Source organism: Squalius cephalus (assembly GCF_949319135.1).
Source record: "Squalius cephalus genome assembly, contig: scaffold_97, whole genome shotgun sequence".
Lineage (NCBI taxonomy): Eukaryota > Metazoa > Chordata > Actinopteri > Cypriniformes > Leuciscidae > Squalius > Squalius cephalus.
In genome coordinates this window covers 28,573-46,098 of record NW_027645819.1, presented here as the reverse complement: position 1 = coordinate 46,098, position 17,526 = coordinate 28,573, and the positions used below count along the sequence as shown (strand labels likewise).

Here is a 17,526-nt window from a genome sequence, read left to right as displayed (position 1 = left end):
CCTTCATGTCAAGTTTGCAACTTCGTCCGTGAATCTATGGTCTCTGTGGTGTGCCGTACTGACGTCGCTGACATCTTGCGTGGAGCTCAAAGGGTACCCTTTGCCAATAGAGCCACGTGGGTGTCCATTCAGGCAGAGTGTCCGGACCTTCGTAGGGTGCACGCGCATCTTCGGCAGGGTACGCGCCCTTCCAAGAGGGTTACTAATGTTAAAGATGTGAAACGTTATTTGAACACTGTTACCTTGGCAAGAGATGGGCTTTTAGTCGTACGACGCAACACACCACTGTCGACCACCACTGAGTGCATCGTCGTTCCTAGGTCAGTGTTGCATGGTTTGCTTATGTCATTGCATATTAGGTTAGATCACCCCTCGGCACACCAGTTGAGACTCGTTATCGGCAGGTACTTCTATGCACTGGATTTGGAGGCTGCCGTTCAGCTTACTAGTAAGGGATGTCACCAATGTGCTTCACTGGCACAGTCCCCAGTGTTCGCAGTGGAGCAGTCCTGCTGCGATCCACCTGAGACGGTCGGGTCTACCTTTGCAGCTGACGTGCTTAAACGTGAACGTCAGCTCATCCTAGTCGTTCGTGAGTGTGTGACATCCTTCACAGCCACATGTTGATTGATGACGAACGGAAGGAAACGTTGCGGGATGGTATCATACGTATGTATATTAGCCTTCGTCCGCTCGATGGCCCCTTTGCCGTAGTTAGAACGGACCCAGCACCAGGTTTTTCAGCACTGGCCAAAGACGCAATGCTTGCTCAGCACAGGCTGGCCATTGAGGTAGGCGATGCTAAAAATATCAACAAAAATCCAGTAAATCCAGTAGTTATAGTGACCGCAATAAGTCCCGAGCTCGAAGCCGATATCTCGTGCTTAGATCTGACGGTACGTGGTGCAACATCCGCAAGTTTACAGGCTCCCAGCTGCGGCGTGCTTCTTATAGGGCCCGCTTATCTGATTGTTATAAAGTTGACTCTTTCCCAAGTGTCCTAGGTCATTGTGAAGACGGTGCAGCATCTGAGAGTGAAGAGGAGTGTGAAGAGGAGGGCAGAGTGCCACTTAGCGCTCCCTCAAGTGATCCAGATATCCCCTTGGCGATAGCGGAGCCTGCGTCACCTCCAGGGTCTGATGGCAACGGACATCAGGTGGATAGACAAGTGTCCCCGTCTTTTTTTGGTGGAGGTTCCATGTCACGAGTTGGCCTCTCCATCAACTTTCCCGGTGCAGGTCCCACGGCGGTCTGCTCGTCTCCGTCGGCCTCCTGACAAGTTGAAAGATTATGAGCTTCAGTAGATGGGCTGCCTTCGCCTGTATCCTTATTTTGGCTTAAAAGTATTTTCTTTGAGACGTTGCATTAGTGTTCTATGCAGCTCCGTGAGATATTCTGTGTGTATTATGGCACGAATGGTTTAGTCATCTTATCTTGTGTTGTCACATTCCACCTTTTTGTTTCCCTGTTTGTGTGTTTCTGAAGCTGGAAAAGAGGGTGTAGAATCCGGAGGAAAACGGGTGGCGCCAGGATGTGGAGTGTTACGTGGATCGTGACGTGTTCTGTGACGTGGAGCGCAGATGCGCTGACCCAGGCGGCGCATGCGCGTGAAGTTTTCGTTGTTGTTTAACTTCCTTCGCCATTAAAGGCTTGACTAAACCAGTCTCTCATGTCAGCGGTTCTCTGTACCTTATTATACACTGGCGCTAATCTTTTGCAAGTGTGGATATCTGCAGGTTGGAGTTATGAGCATTATGAAAGTTTGGGGCATGCCGAATGGTAGTTGCGCGTAGAAGGGTCTTTATTATTGGTCATGAAAGCTGTCTACCAAGGTGTGCGGCAGGGTTAGTTTCTGTTGTAGCAATTCACACCTCCAAAACACACCTCCTTTCTGCACGCCCAGTGCTCTGATCTGCAGCTACCCCTGTCTTGTTTTCTGGTCTGCTTTAGTAACACAGTCACCAAGCAGTGCCTTTCCAATTGGATTATAGATGCTATTGCTCTGTCCTATGAGGCTCTAGTAATGGCTTTGCCTCTGGAAATCCACAAGGAGTGTAGCATCTTCTATAGCTCTATCTGACCCTGACCTGGCCCTGACATAAGGTTTGTGCTGCAGCCGGCTGGCCCTCTCCACACACATTACTCAGGATTTACAGTCTGGACATGGGCTCAACCCCAGGGTCACAGGTCCTTCAGGGTTTATCAAGTCATGTCTGCATTGAACAGTTGTCTGTGCCAGTATTACACAGCCTTGTTGAGCAGACAATCTTCCTCAGTGTGGCAGCGTTGGTAATGACATTCCCATAGTGTCAATGCCATGACAGAGTTGAGTTCCGAAAGGGAACGTTTCCGGTTACGCATGTAACTTGGTTCCCTGAAAGGGGAACTAGATGCTGTCATGGTGTTGACACTATGGAAATGTCATTACCAACCCCTCTTAGGGAACCAGGTTATATACGTAACCTGAGACATTTTTCCTTCAAATGATATTGAATCTGTCCAGTGATATTTTTGATAGCACATTCACATTTTGTAACAACATTCAATCTTACCTGGATGTTTTTTATTTCCTTCGTCTGCTAAGAAATGAAGTCCTCTGTTGTCTTTATTTAAAATCTGAAGTTCATCAGGTTTGGGTTGTAACACTTCCTATTTTTGAAGGAATAGTTAAAAAAAAAAAGTTAAAAAAAAAACTTCCACAAAGGTTTTTTATCCTTAATCTCATGAAATACATCTGGTTACACTTACACACTTACCTGTGCATTCACCGCAGCTAGGGTCGCCAACCATAGATATGTACAGTAGATGCAGCTTGGCTGCTTCAGGTACGTCAAAAGTGCCGCCATCTTGGAATCGTCAACAAGGAGACCTGTTTGAATGTCAATGTGAAGGAGATGCCTGTCACGACCTTGTCTTGTTTAGTCATGGTCATATTCTGCTTAGTTTCCCGTCACCCTTTGTTTCATTCTTTGTTTGTTGTTTCTTAAGTGTTCCTTTCTAATTATTTATAGTTATAGGCTGCCTGCATTTTTCTTATAAAATAAAGGTAAAATTATTATTATTATTTTAATTACTATATTATATTTATTTTTAAATACTGTAATTTTATAATAATGAAATAGTGCAACCCTACAAGTAGGCACAATGTGAATGTCAAATCGCAATTTTAACCAGAATTTAACCAGATTTCCCCCCTAAACTGTGCAGCCCTTTTTGCTCCTGATTTCAGCAGTTTCACAGTTGTTGTTTTTTTTTACAGGGACCAGATGCCACTGATGAGTCCTGCTGACTCCTCCTAACCTCTCCTAACCTTCTCTGATCAAGTCAAGTCAACCTTTATTTTTTATAGCATACAACCGAAGTTGACCCAAAGTGCTTTACAGATCAAGCAAGAATAAACTTTTTTCTTTTTAAATACAACATCATACATTATATCAGCTTCAAAAACCCATTTCATGATCTATTCAAAGCCAAAGAAAACAGATATGTTTTTAAAGAAGACTTAAAAATGGCTAGCGATGAAGATGACCTCACATGGAAAGGAAGACTATTCCATAATTGCAGACCCTTCACCAAAAAGGCACAGTCACTGCATACACTGTGCAATCTTCGTCCGATTTTGAGCCGAAATCTGACTCGTGCGACTCTTTTTCGGGTCGGGCCGATTTTCAGCTTTGTCATGCGTAGTTTATCGCACAGTGTATGGGGGGATACGAGAGGCGATAAACCTCTCCTGACCGGCAATTTGATGGTCGGATGAATTTCTGGCATGTCAGACATTTTGGTTGCTCCTCGTGACTAAATCGCACAGCTGAAGCAGAGCTACGAACCGATTGCCCAAAACTCAGTGTGTTTTCCCTCACTGCGCCTGTGCGAAAACAGAAGTGTCACCATTTCATCTTTAATGTAGCAAGAAAGAAAACGAAAAGAGGGAGATCTTTAAGTTCTGTAGATATCAAACTAGCCACAAATTACTGTTGCTTACCTTCAGTTCGTGTTGCAAAATGGATAAACCATATTACCCACGTCTTTCAAGCCACCTGTGATGTAGCTACACCCTGTCTCTTTTATTAATTTGTTAAACAATGTTCATGTTACACAACCTGTTTTTGAAATAAAGCTGTTTTTAATTTTCATTGGTGACTGTTACGAGCCCATCAAATTAATTAAAATGGAACATCATAACTTCAGTGATCTTACCACAGAGATTCAGTGACGGTGCATAAATTATTTATTTATAAATGATTTAAATAATGAATAATTTGTCATAAGCAGAGCATGGTGGTAGAAGAAAGTAACAAAACAAACAAAAAGATTACCCTGCACCCACATATCTACCGGAGGAATAACACTTGCCTACCTCCCATTCGAAAACAAAAGACAATGTTCTCCGTGAGTCTTCCGGGTCCTCTGACTGCTACCCTAACTAATCCTAAACTAAATAACATGTGAAAAACCCATCACCAATTACCACCAGCTCTAAATAAAGTTATAAACTGAATCTAACAGACGTGCATTCCACTCCGGGAACGGGCTTATGAAACACGATCATGAAGTCGACACAAGAAACTCCATAAAGAGGCATAACGGGCCGAGCACACGAGACACCTAACCTTAACCCTAACCCTCACCCTAACCCATCTGAAAAATGCATTAAATATAATTCTGAAGAAAGATTGGCAGTAGACGAGTGAATAGACTGGGCTTTACATAAAGGCTGAGTGTATGTAGGGCGAGGGCAGGTTGACACAGACTCAAATATGATTGAATAATGGTCAGAAATGCCAGTATATAAAATTTCTAAATGGAACACAGAAAGACCATACAATAATACCAGATCTAATGTATGTCCCTTGTTGTGAGTAGGATCAGTGATGTGCTGTACAAGGTTTAGTGACTCAGTGAGTGAGCTAAATTAATTTACCAGCAGTTTTGATGGACAGCATACATGGATAATAAAATTCCCAAGAGTGCGGACTCTATCACCACGAGTCACCAGTCCAGAGAGGAAGTCCAAAAATTGTTGAATAAAATCCTTGTTAAATTTGGGAGGTCTGTAGACGAGTACACAGAAAACAGGATCCAAGATGTCAATTTTTTACAACTTGGCCTCAAAACTGGAATACATGTCCATAGATAGCATTCTGCATTTAAAAGAGTTTTCAAAAACCGTTGCGACGCCACCGCCGAGTCCTGAAATCCGTGGGGAATTTAGAAAGTCGCAGACTGGCGGTGTTACATCCCCCAAAGCCATTTGTTGGCCGGGGTTTGGTTTAGGCTGTGTTGTTATGGATCGCCATCACTGTCCTGCATTCTCATTGGTTTACGCTCTGTTGTTATGGATTGTCATCACTGTCCTGCGTTCTCATTGGTTTAGGCTCTGTTGTTATGGATCGTCAAAACTGTCCTGCATTCTCATTGGTTTACGCTCTGTTGTTATGTTTCGTCAAAACTGTCCTGCGTTCTAATTGGTTTAAGCTCTGTTGTTATGTATCGCCATCGCTGTCCCACGTTCTCATTGGTTTAGGCTGTGTTGTTATGAATCGTCATCACTGTCCTGCGTTCTCATTGGTTTAGGTTGTGTTGTTATGTATCATCATCACTGTCCTGCGTTCTCATTGGTTTACCCCCTGTTGTTATGGATTGTCATAACTGTCCCGCGTTCTCATTAGTTTATGCTCTGTTGTTATGAATTGTCATCACTGTCCTGTGTTCTCATTGGTTTACCCCCTGTTGTTATGGATTGTCATAACTGTCCCGCGTTCTCATTAGTTTATGCTCTGTTGTTATGAATTGTCATCACTGTCCTGTGTTCTCATTGGTTTAGGCTGTGTTGTTATGAATTGTCATCACTGTCCTGTGTTCTCATTGGTTTAGGCTGTGTTGTTATGAATTGTCATCACTGTCCTGCATTCTCATTGGTTTAGGCTCTGTTGTTATGGATTGTCATAACTGTCCCGCGTTCTCATTAGTTTATGCTCTGTTGTTATGAATTGTCATCACTGTCCTGTGTTCTCATTGGTTTACCCCCTGTTGTTATGGATTGTCATAACTGTCCCGCGTTCTCATTAGTTTATGCTCTGTTGTTATGAATTGTCATCACTGTCCTGTGTTCTCATTGATTTAGGCTGTGTTGTTATGAATTGTCATCACTGTCCTGCGTTCTCATTGGTTTAGGCTGTGTTGTTATGTATCGCCATCGCTGTCCCACGTTCTCATTGGTTTAGGCTGTGTTGTTATGAATCGTCATCACTGTCCTGCGTTCTCATTGGTTTAGGCTGTGTTGTTATGAATTGTCATAACTGTCCTGCGTTCTCATTGGTTTACCCCCTGTTGTTATGGATTGTCATAACTGTCCCGCGTTCTCATTAGTTTATGCTCTGTTGTTATGAATTGTCATCACTGTCCTGCGTTCTCATTGATTTAGGCTGTGTTGTTATGAATTGTCATCACTGTCCTGCATTCTAATTGGTTTAGGCTCTGTTGTTATGAATCGTCATCACTGTCCTGCGTTCTCATTGGTTTAGGCTCTGTTGTTATGTATCGTCATCACTGTCCTGCGTTCTCATTGGTTTACCCCCTGTTGTTATGGATTGTCATAACTGTCCCGCGTTCTCATTAGTTTATGCTCTGTTGTTATGAATTGTCATCACTGTCCTGTGTTCTCATTGGTTTAGGCTGTGTTGTTATGAATTGTCATCACTGTCCTGTGTTCTCATTGGTTTAGGCTGTGTTGTTATGAATTGTCATCACTGTCCTGCATTCTCATTGGTTTAGGCTCTGTTGTTATGAATCGTCATCACTGTCCCGCGTTCTCATTGGTTTAGGCTCTGTTGTTATGTTTCATCAAAACTGTTCTGCGTTCTCATTGGTTTAGGCTCTGTTGTTATGGATCGTCATCACTGTCCCACGTTCTCATTGGTTTAGGCTCTGTTGTTATGGATCGTCATCATCGACAAGGAGTTGTGTAGCTCTGAAAGGAAGGGCCTGATCCTCCTAATGTTGTACAAGGCAAATCTGCATGACCGGGCAGTTCTAGCAATGTGGTCTGTAATACTGTAATTTTCCAGATGTGCTGGATTTAGAGTGGGTTTCTCTTTTAGTAAAGAGAGAGAATGGGAGAAGGAAGTTTGTGTGAGGTGGACCTGGTCACCACAGACCCAAATCTTCTCAGCTGTTGCTACTGTCATATGCTGCACTGTCTCTTCATGTGGCACATTATGTTTGGCACATTGTATGGGTCACTATATCATAACAAGGTATTACAATGTGTAATCAAGTGATGACTGATTAATGTAAATGCTAAATGTCCTAATACCTGTTGATACTACAACAATGCAAAGCATATGCTCTTAACCTTGCAGTTTTTCACATATCATGTAAGACTCAATTTCTCTATTTCTTTGCACAAAACTCTCCAGAAAGTGTCATTTAATGGTTTATTTTTCAAATAAAATTCCAGAGGGGGGCATACCCCCGGACCCCCCTAGGGAGATCCCCCCCCCACATAATAAATCCCAATTTAACCCCTGCTGATAATGGTCAGATAAGTATGATTTAAATCATGCTAGTGCAATTCCACTAATGCCAACATCATTGTTGAGTCTATTTAAAAGAATGTTGTGGTCGATGGTGTCAAATGCAGCACTAAGATCGAGTAACACTAATAGAGAGATACAACCATGATCGGATGATAAGTGCAAATCATTTATAATGGTTTATTGTTTCATTTTTTTTTACCATTTATTATGGTACGGTCTAAATCCTGACTGAAAATCCTCGCAGATATCATTTCTTTCTAAAAAGGAACATAGTTGTGAGGATACCGCCTTTTCTAGTATCTTTGACAGAAAAGGTAGATTTGAGATCGGCCTGTAATTGATTAATTCTGTACGATCAAGTTGCGTTTTTTTAACAAGCGGTTTAATCATAGCCAGCTTAAAGGTTTTTAGTACGTATCCTAGTGAGAAAGATGAATTAATGATATTAAGAAGAATTAACATTCTGACTCATTCTGCTAGCACAGGACACACACACACACACACACACACACACACACACACACACACACACACACACATATCAGTAATATAAAAGGTAAAAGATAATATAATAGTTAAATACAACTTTGCACTTTTTAGTATTTCGAGTTTCAACTTCATGGTTTCAAGTCAAGTCAAGTCATCTTCATTTATATAGCGCTTTTAACAATGCTGATTGTTTCAAAGCAGCTTTACAGAGATATTACAATATTTTCACAATTACTAATGTCTATCCTCTGAAAACTTGCTTTAACTTTTTCTTTCAGTGAACATGTAGATTGATTTGCTGAGCATTGTATTAACCTTCTCTTAACCTTTACTCCAAAACACACTGACACTGCCTGTTGATATTGTTTTAAAATCACATCTTACCTGGAGTCTCTGTTCCTGATATGGTAAGAAGTCTGAGGCTGTAGTTATAGTTAAGTTCTGCTACTGAGGAAATGTCTCATGAAAAAGTGTGTTGTCAGAAAAAAGTGTTCTCAGAAATGTTAAGAAAGGTTGGAGGGGAGGTGGCCCAGTGGACATTGCCCCTTTTGACCTTGAAATGCTTTCTGGCAGTATACAATCATTTTTGGCAGTATACTGTGTTTGTGTTTGTGTGGCTACAGTGCCAGGGCTGAATTTTTGTCCCAGTCTGCCCCTGCATATAGGCCTACAATATACATTATATTCTGTATCAGATTATGTTATCTTATATCCCACCTGGATTTAATACATATGCAAATATAGCAGACAATATAATCAGGGCATGGAGGCGCCGGCGCGATCACTTGCATTGCACGTGAACTGAAGCTCGTCTCATAAATGAACCAAAACTCAGCGTATAGGCTACATGCCTCACAGACATGAGAAATATATAATTTGTGCCAATGAGGCCAAAACTCGTGTGATGAGTAGTCTGGTAAACAGATTCACATACTGATCAATGATATAAAATATACAAGTATGTGATCATAATTAAAGTAATTGAGAAGAATGTTTTAGGTGTTCTGTTTAATATATATATAATTTATATTATAGGGATGTGTAGTGTTAAATCATTTAAATAATGCTTCCTCAATAATCATTTCCCTTTTTATGCATCGGATGAGGTTTTAATTTTTTTTTGTACTGCATGACATTCGAAGCTTCTAACGTCATCAATCATATGGTAGTGTCATTTCGATACAAGCATTGGTACAGTGTGTGATACAATAGTGCTACAAGGCTTAGAGGCAGGGTAGGCAGATTTTTTCTAAAAAACTTTTTCCCACTTTTTCTCTGCCATAATTGTGATTCTTCCTAGCTTCCATGCCTCTTCCCCTCCTGCGGGTGTGCCATGTGGGCAGCTCCTGTAGCGGCAGGGGTGGTAGCCATGGTAGCGAGGGAGAGTGACAGTCACCCAGCCAATCATTTCATTCGTTCCGAATGGAAATAAGTAGCTGTGTTTATTGCAGCCCTGAGAGGACTACAGACACTCGATAATTATGTATTGGTATATAAAGACAGTTTAAACAAATTTGGGAAAAAGAGACAAGCACAAGTACGAGAGACAAGTACGTTAAATAAAAGTAAGGTGCATAGTCACTGCTTTCCTGGTGCTCGTGTTTCTGAAATCGCCGCTCGCGTTCCCGAGATTCTGAACGATAACGAGCGCGTCGGAACTGTGGTCTTGCACGCGGGAGTGAACGACATCAGGCTGCGCCAGACGGAAGTTCTGAAGAAAGACTTCAGGAATCTGATCGATACGGTACGCAGCACATCGCCTGATATAACGATCATTGTGTCAGGACCGCTTCCCACGTACCGACAAGGGCATGAAAAGTTTAGTAGATTATTCGCGCTAAACGAATGGTTAATGTCATGGTGCAATGAGCAGAAACTACTCTTTGTAAATAATTGGAATCTGTTTTGGGAGCGTCCTAGGCTTTACCGTGCTGATGGCTTACACCCAAGCAGATTCGGATCGGATCTTCTGTCAGATAACATCTCCAAAATGTTAAATACCTTTTGACTAGTAACCAAAAGTCCAAATCATAGTCTCTGCTGCACCAATTTAACTGATATAAATTGTGTAGAACATTGCATAGAAACTGTGTCTATTCCCCGTTTAGTGAGATTAAATAATAAATCTACTGCAGGATCTAGGAAAAATCTAATTGTTATTAAACCAGAAAATGTTGCTATTAGTAATCAAAAACAATTTCTAAAGCTAGGTCTTCTAAACATTAGATCACTCACACCTAAGGCAGTTATTGTAAATTAAATAGTCACAGATAATAGCTTCGATGTACTTTGCCTTACTGAAACCTGGCTTAAACCAAATGATTATTTCGGTCTAAATGAGTCTACTCCATCAGGATACTCCTATAAGCACGAGCCCCGTCTGATTGGTCGTGGCGGCGGTGTTGCAACAATCTATAGAGATATTCTCAATGTTACTCAGAAAACGGGCTATAAGTTTATTTCATTTGAAGTACTTGTACTAAATGTTACGCTCTTAGATGCTAGAAAAACATCCCTATTATCTCTAGCCTTGGCTACCGTATATAGACCGCCTGGGCCTTACGCTGATTTCCTAAAAGAGTTTGCAGATTTTCTCTCAGACCTATTAGTTAATTTCGATAAAGCATTAATTGTTGGAGACTTTAATATCCACGTAGATAATTCAAATGATGCGCTAGGGGCTGCGTTTACAGATTTATTAAACTCCTTTGGGGTCAAGCAAAACGTTACCGGACCAACTCATCGTTTTAATCATACACTCGATTTAATTATATCACATGGAACCGATCCAACCGATATAGATATCATTCCACAAAGTGACGATGTCACTGACCATTACATGGTAACTTGCATATTACGTACTCCTGTAATATGTCATGCTGCGCCGCGTTATCGATTAGGCAGAACAATCCTTCCATCTACCATAGATAATTTTTCAAATAGCTTATCTGATCTGTCTCAGCTGCTCAGTGAACCTAAACAAACAGATGAACTTGAGGAATTAACTAGCACTATGAGCACCATTCTCTCTGGATCATTGGATATTGTTGCACCCATTAGATTAAGAAAGGTTAGAGAGAAAAGTAAAGCACCATGGTACAACAATACTACGCATGTTCTAAAGAGAGAAACCCGTAATTTAGAGCGTAAATGGAAAAAAACTAACTTAGAGGTCTTTAGAATCGCATGGAAAGACAGTATGTCACGTTACAAAAAGGCCCTAAAAGAGGCCAGGGCTGAGCATCTCCGCAAACTAATAGAAAACAACCAAAACAATCCTAGGTTCTTATTTAACACTGTGGCTAGACTAACAAATAAACAGATGTCTCCTGAACAAAATATTCCGTTACAGTTTAGTAGTAATGATTTCATGAAGTTCTTCACTGAGAAAATAGAAAACATCAGAACCACAATTGTAAACGTTCAATCCTCAATTGCGTCTTATAATTCAGCCTCAATTATCACCCCGCAAGAACAATTACAATGCTTTACAACTATAGAACAAAAAGAGTTAAATAAACGTATCACTTCATCTAAAACAACAACATGTTTACTAGATCCTATACCAACTAAACTTTTGAAAGAAGTGTTACCTATAGTGGAGGAGCCTCTCCTCAATATTATTAACTCGTCTTTATCTTAAGGTTATGTTCCAAGAACATTTAAACTGGCAGTTATAAAACCTCTCATTAAGAAACCACAATTAGATCCACATAATCTAGCAAATTATAGACCCATTTCAAATCTACCTTTTAGGTCTAAAATACTAGAAAAAGCTGTGTCCGCTCAACTGGGCTCTTTCTTGCAAGAAAATGACATCTATGAAAAGTTTCAGTCTGGATTCAGGCCGCATCATAGCACTGAAACTGCGCTTGTTAAACTTACAAATGATTTACTTTTATCTTCTGACCAAGGCTGTATCTCAATACTAGTTTTACTTGATCTTAGTGCTGCGTTCGATACTATAGATCATACAATACTCTTAGATCGACTACAAAATTATACTGGTGTTCAAGGACAAGCACTAAGCTGGTTTAGATCGTATTTATCTGACCGCTACCATTTTGTTTATTTAAATGGAGAAAAATCAATCATAACTCCAGTAAACTATGGAGTGCCGCAGGGATCTGTGTTAGGCCCTCTATTATTCTCAATATATATGCTGCCACTTGGAAATATTATAAGGAAACATGGAATTAGTTTCCATTGTTATGCTGATGACACTCAAATCTATATTTCATCACGGCCAGATGAAAATGCTAAATTATCCAAATTGACAGAGTGTGTTAAAGATATAAAAGATTGGATGACGCGCAATTTTCTTTTATTAAATCCAGACAAGACAGAGGTACTAATCATCGGTTCAAAAAACCACCCACAAAACCTCTTACAATACAACTTTAACATCGTAGGATGTCCTGTTACTTCATCCTCTACAGTAAAAGACCTGGGTGTTATATTAGACTGCAACCTGTCTTTTGAAAATCATATTTCATATGTTACAAGAACAGCCTTTTTCCACCTTAGAAACATTGCTAAGCTACGTAATATGCTATCTGTTTCTGATGCAGAAAAGTTAGTTCATGCATTCATGACCTCGAGACTAGATTACTGTAATGCTTTATTGGCTGGTTGTCCTGCATCCTTAATAAACAAGCTACAGTTAGTCCAAAATGCCGCCGCTAGAGTTCTAACTAGATCAAGAAAATATGATCATATAACACCAATTTTATCATCACTACATTGGCTACCTATAAAGTTCCGTATTAATTACAAGGTATTGCTACTGACTTATAAAGCCCTAAACGGCTTAGCTCCAGTCTATTTAACCGATCTTCTATCGCCCTATAATCCATTGCGCTCTTTAAGGTCAGTAAATTCGAGGCTTTTGGTCATACCTAGGATATCCAGATCCACCAAAGGAGGGAGAGCATTTTCACATTTAGCTCCAAAACTCTGGAATAGCCTTCCTGATACTGTTCGTTGCTCAGACTCGCTCTCCCAGTTTAAAACTAGATTAAAGACGCATCTCTTCAGCCAGGCATTCATATAATACTTTTAATCTTACAGTTAAATCCGACCTCTAGTTCATAAACGCCAGAGGAGAACTGGCCCCCGACTGAGCCCGGGTTCTCCCAAGGTTTTTTTTTTTTTTTTTTTTTTTTTCTCCATTAGGTCACCTGATGGAGTTTTTCGGTTCCTTGCCACTGTTGCCTTTGGCTTGCTCAGTTGGGGATATTTGGGAATATTTAATTTAATTAATCAATCAACGATACTATTGATCAGCATTACCAAACGTGGACGTTCCACTAGAAACAAACATTGATGTATTGTTTTATTACTGTGAAGCTGCTTTGATACAACCTATGTTGTGAAAAGCGCTATATAAATAAACTTGACTTGACTTGACTTGACTAAACATGGCCAAAGTTTAAAAAAAATATTTTGGACGAATAACGGAGAATTTCTGTGCCGAAAATCTTACTTCCGGGTTGGTACAAGTTTCAGCTGTTTTTTATTTCGATCGTGGATCTAATGACGTAGACGAGAGTGGAACTCCTTATATGAGCATTTCTTTTGGAAAGGCGCGCCCGCGCACACGTCGACCAGAGGAGAGCGAGACCGCACACATCAACACGCTTCAACAGGAAATCATCGGCAGTGCTTCATTGCATAGGTTTTATAAACAAGGCCCAGTTCGACAGCGGATTTGCAGATCGTCTAATGCTTAAGGATGGAGCAGTCCCAACGATAAAGGTTCACGGTCGTGCGTTGGAACCGCAGGCGGTGAGTAAAACTGCTTCAAATGTCTGTGTGTTGTTAGCTATCGGCGCTCCGCCCACACGGCACGCCTCCAGCCGCTCGCTTTTTTTCCGGAAAGACTCGGTACAGCCTATCTTTCTTTTATAAATATAATAAAACTAAAGACTTTTTGGAGATATGAAGGATGCAATACTACTCTATAGGTACTCGAGATTAAAATGAGATTGACTGAAACTGAGTGTTTCACCCCCCCTTTAATTTGAAAAAAAGCCAGAACCCCTTTTACATTTAATCGAAAATAAAATTAACCATTTATATTACGTAAAAATGTATAAGAATTTTGGTAGATTTACAATGCTAATAATCATGGAAATGTCTGAAAATATCTTTTAACAACACAATGCAATCACTAGTAAGACTTCCTGTTAATAAAGTATCTGGTAAGAATCTATTCTATATTACCAATGCATTAAATCACATTACACATTAATATAAATAAATAAAACAAATTAAGTGATGTCTCATGTCTGAAGTCAAGTGAATAACGGGTCATTGGACAGGCGTCCAATCACAACTGACTTCCGGAAAAAGGGAAGTAACCAATGACATTTGAGGTTATTAAAACAGTAAGTCCCGCCCCTCGACTGCCAAAAATAAAAGTGTTCGAAGCAGCAGGAGAGAAGAGATCAAGCGCGAGAGTGTGGGGAATGATCAGGGCGCGCAGGGTTTGAATGAGCTCGCGAGTTCCCGCTTCATCACGTGTAGATCTTTTATCCTCTTGTGAAAGTCATTTACAGCGCGCGCCAGCATCGATTCTTTTTGTCATTGATTTTCGGCCATACTTAAGTGTTTATTTTATGATAGCAATAACTGTAAAGTGACTATTGTAATGGGGTAATGTAGGCTTATATATGGTAGGCCAATTACTAAGCTCAGCTTCATCTTACCAGTTAAAATTTAGTCTGTGCTTTTGTTATTTATTTAAATTTTGTGATTTAAACATCTGCTTTAAAAATCTGCCATTTACAGCTGCCAAACAAAACCAGAGAGAAATGTATTCATACATTTTAAAAACAATCTAATTAAATCTTACATCATTGTAGCCTTATTTAAGTTTATTTTCTGTATACTGTATATTTATTTTTGGACTGATAGTGGTTAATAAATTAAAACAATGGAATGCGAGAGTGTTAGTGGTAATGTTATTGTGTAACAACTCAGGCTTAGCCTGACAGATAGTCTGACCTGGACCAGGGGTGCGTTTCCCGAAAGCATCATTAGCCAACTATGGTTGCAAGTTCCCTCGTTACCAATAGAGTTCAATGGACATTGCGATGAACTTGCGACCATAGTTGGCCAACGATGCTTTCGGGAAACGCACCCCAGGTTAGTTTCCCAGCATAAACTGTCAGAGTAACTAAGTTTGAACTATTTTAAGTTTGCTTTATGAAACAGAATCAACCGACTATAAGTCTGACTAACCAAAATAAGCCTGGCTTGTATTTTAATCTTGTTTATTGAACAACCCTCCAGTTTGGTATATATTGTATTTGTCTATTTTTCTGTTCTTGTGTTTCTATTGTCTTCACTGGTTTATGTTTTTTATTTTTCCTGTTAGTCTAATTGTGGCATTTTCATTGTCACTGGAGAAGGGTGAGTAAAAATCAGCTACATCCCACACAGAGCTCGTATGGCGTTTATCCCACAGCAAATTAATTTGTGTCAATGAGGCCACAACTCATGTGTGTCACGGTTTCCAGCTAGTCACCACCTCCTCACTACATTTCCCATCATCCTCCCTGGCCCTCACCTGCATGCACTTCCCAATCACAGATCACCTTCACCTGTCACCAATCTTCACTGATCATCATCCAGCACTATTAAACTCTTCCCTCTGCAGTTCACCGTTGTCTGGTCTCGTTGTTCCCTCAGAGAACTCTACCTGACTCCTTTCTTTTGAGATACCGTCAGTCGTCAGTCGTCAGTCGTCAGTCGTCAGTCGTCAGTCGTCAGTCGTCAGTCGTCAGTCGTCAGTCGTCAGTCGTCAGTCCAGAACATACATCAGATAAGACTCTTTAACTTCCAGATTAATCCAGTACTCTATGTTCTTCAGTTATTTTCCATCGCTGTGATATAATACTTCTGCAATTAAAACCCTGTTATCCACTTTATCTGTGTGAATCCTTCTGTTCCATGACAATATGATGTGTATCCTGGTCAACAGATTCACATATTGATCAATGATGTAAAATATACAAGTATGTGATCAAATATTTTGAGTGTTCTGTTTTTAAGAAATATAACTTGTGTTCTAGGGAAGTGTAGTGTTGTTGTTTTTGTTTTTTAAACCAGCTGTCCCGACCATCCGATACTGCATTACTTTCAAAGCTTCAAACGTCATCAATCATGTGGTATTGTCATTTCGATACAGTGTGTGATACAATAGTGCTTTTAAAACCGCATTGGAGTCCCGGTATCAACCATCCCATCTCTACTTAAATGTATTGACCCAATCAAGAGTTGTTTCATTGAGGACTGTGATGAGCTGCATCAAGAGATTACAAACTGTCTGAGGATAGGAACTGTCCAGGTTTGGCATATATTGTGTTTGTCTATTTTTCTGATTTTGTGTTTTTATGGTCTTCACTGGTTATCTGTTTTTATTTTTCCTGTTAGTGTAATTGTGGCTTGTTTTATACACCAATGATGTGTAAATCTGAGGAATTGGTTCATTTCATTGCTACTGGAAAAGGGTGAGTACATCCCACACAAAGTTTGAATGGTGTTTATCCCACAGCTCTTCAAAATTAGTTTGAATCTGATCCATTTCTAATAAGGACTTTGTCTTTGTGTACCTAAAAGGTTAAAGAGACTTGTTTTATTTTGATTCCTTTGGGTTTGGATTCACTTAAGTTTTTGAACATGTAAATTAAGAACTTATTTGTTCTTAATATTGAACTATTTAATAGTTTGCCCAGTAGGCATTTAAGAGCACATCCTTTGACTGTCACAAATTTAATTTCTGTTTAATGGTTTAAATGTTTTAATTTAAATGCAAGTTATTTTTGTACAGTGTTGGATCAGAATGGGTTAAAAAGTAATAATCGAACTAAAGAGCCATTTTGTCCTCCGTTAAAAGAGAAGTTCACTTTTAAAATGAAAATTCTGTCATCATATAGTCACCCTCATGTTGTTTCAAACCTGTATGAATTTCTTTCTTCTGCTGAACAGAAAAGAAGATATTTAGAAGATTATCAGTAACCAGACAGTTTTTGGGTCCCAATGACTTCCATAGTAGGAAAAAAATATACTATGGAAGTCATTGGGACCCAAAAACTGTCTGGTTACTGATAATCTTCTAAATATCTTCCTTTCTGTTCAGCAAAAGAAATAAATTCATACAGGTTTGAAATAACATGAGGGTGAGTATATGATGACAGAATTTTCATTTTAAAAGTGAACTTCTCCTTTAAGCATCCTGGCTATTGTAATTCCGGAAATTGTACAAACTGAAACTGGTGAAAACAAAGTTAGTCAATGTTTTGATGCAAGTTATGCTATGCACATCAAGTTAAAGTGGCACACTTGAAAATTGTCAACCAGTTTAAGTCCTTGGAATGTTATCAAAGGGAGAAATCTAGAAGAGAAATCTGTGTTTATCATTATGCCTCCTTTGATCATTCTCTGCACTTGATGTTCTATTAAACCTGTCCTAATGCACCTCACACTGTTT

General features: G+C 39.8%; 1 protein-coding gene across 1 annotated transcript in view; it reads right to left on the bottom strand.

The window, feature by feature from the left end:
* The window catches only part of LOC307154179 (stonustoxin subunit alpha-like), a 46,488-nt gene extending 37,978 nt beyond the window's left edge, over positions 1–8,510 (bottom strand). Inside the window, exons 1-3 of the mRNA XM_079898943.1 lie at positions 8,415–8,510; positions 2,757–2,869; positions 2,553–2,649 (exon numbers count right to left, since the gene is read on the bottom strand). Coding sequence (XP_079755069.1) covers positions 2,553–2,649; positions 2,757–2,846 — 187 coding nt within the window. The 5' untranslated portion in view covers positions 2,847–2,869; positions 8,415–8,510. The remainder of the gene's footprint in view (positions 1–2,552; positions 2,650–2,756; positions 2,870–8,414) is intronic.
* Positions 8,511–17,526: the final 9,016 nt, after the last annotated feature.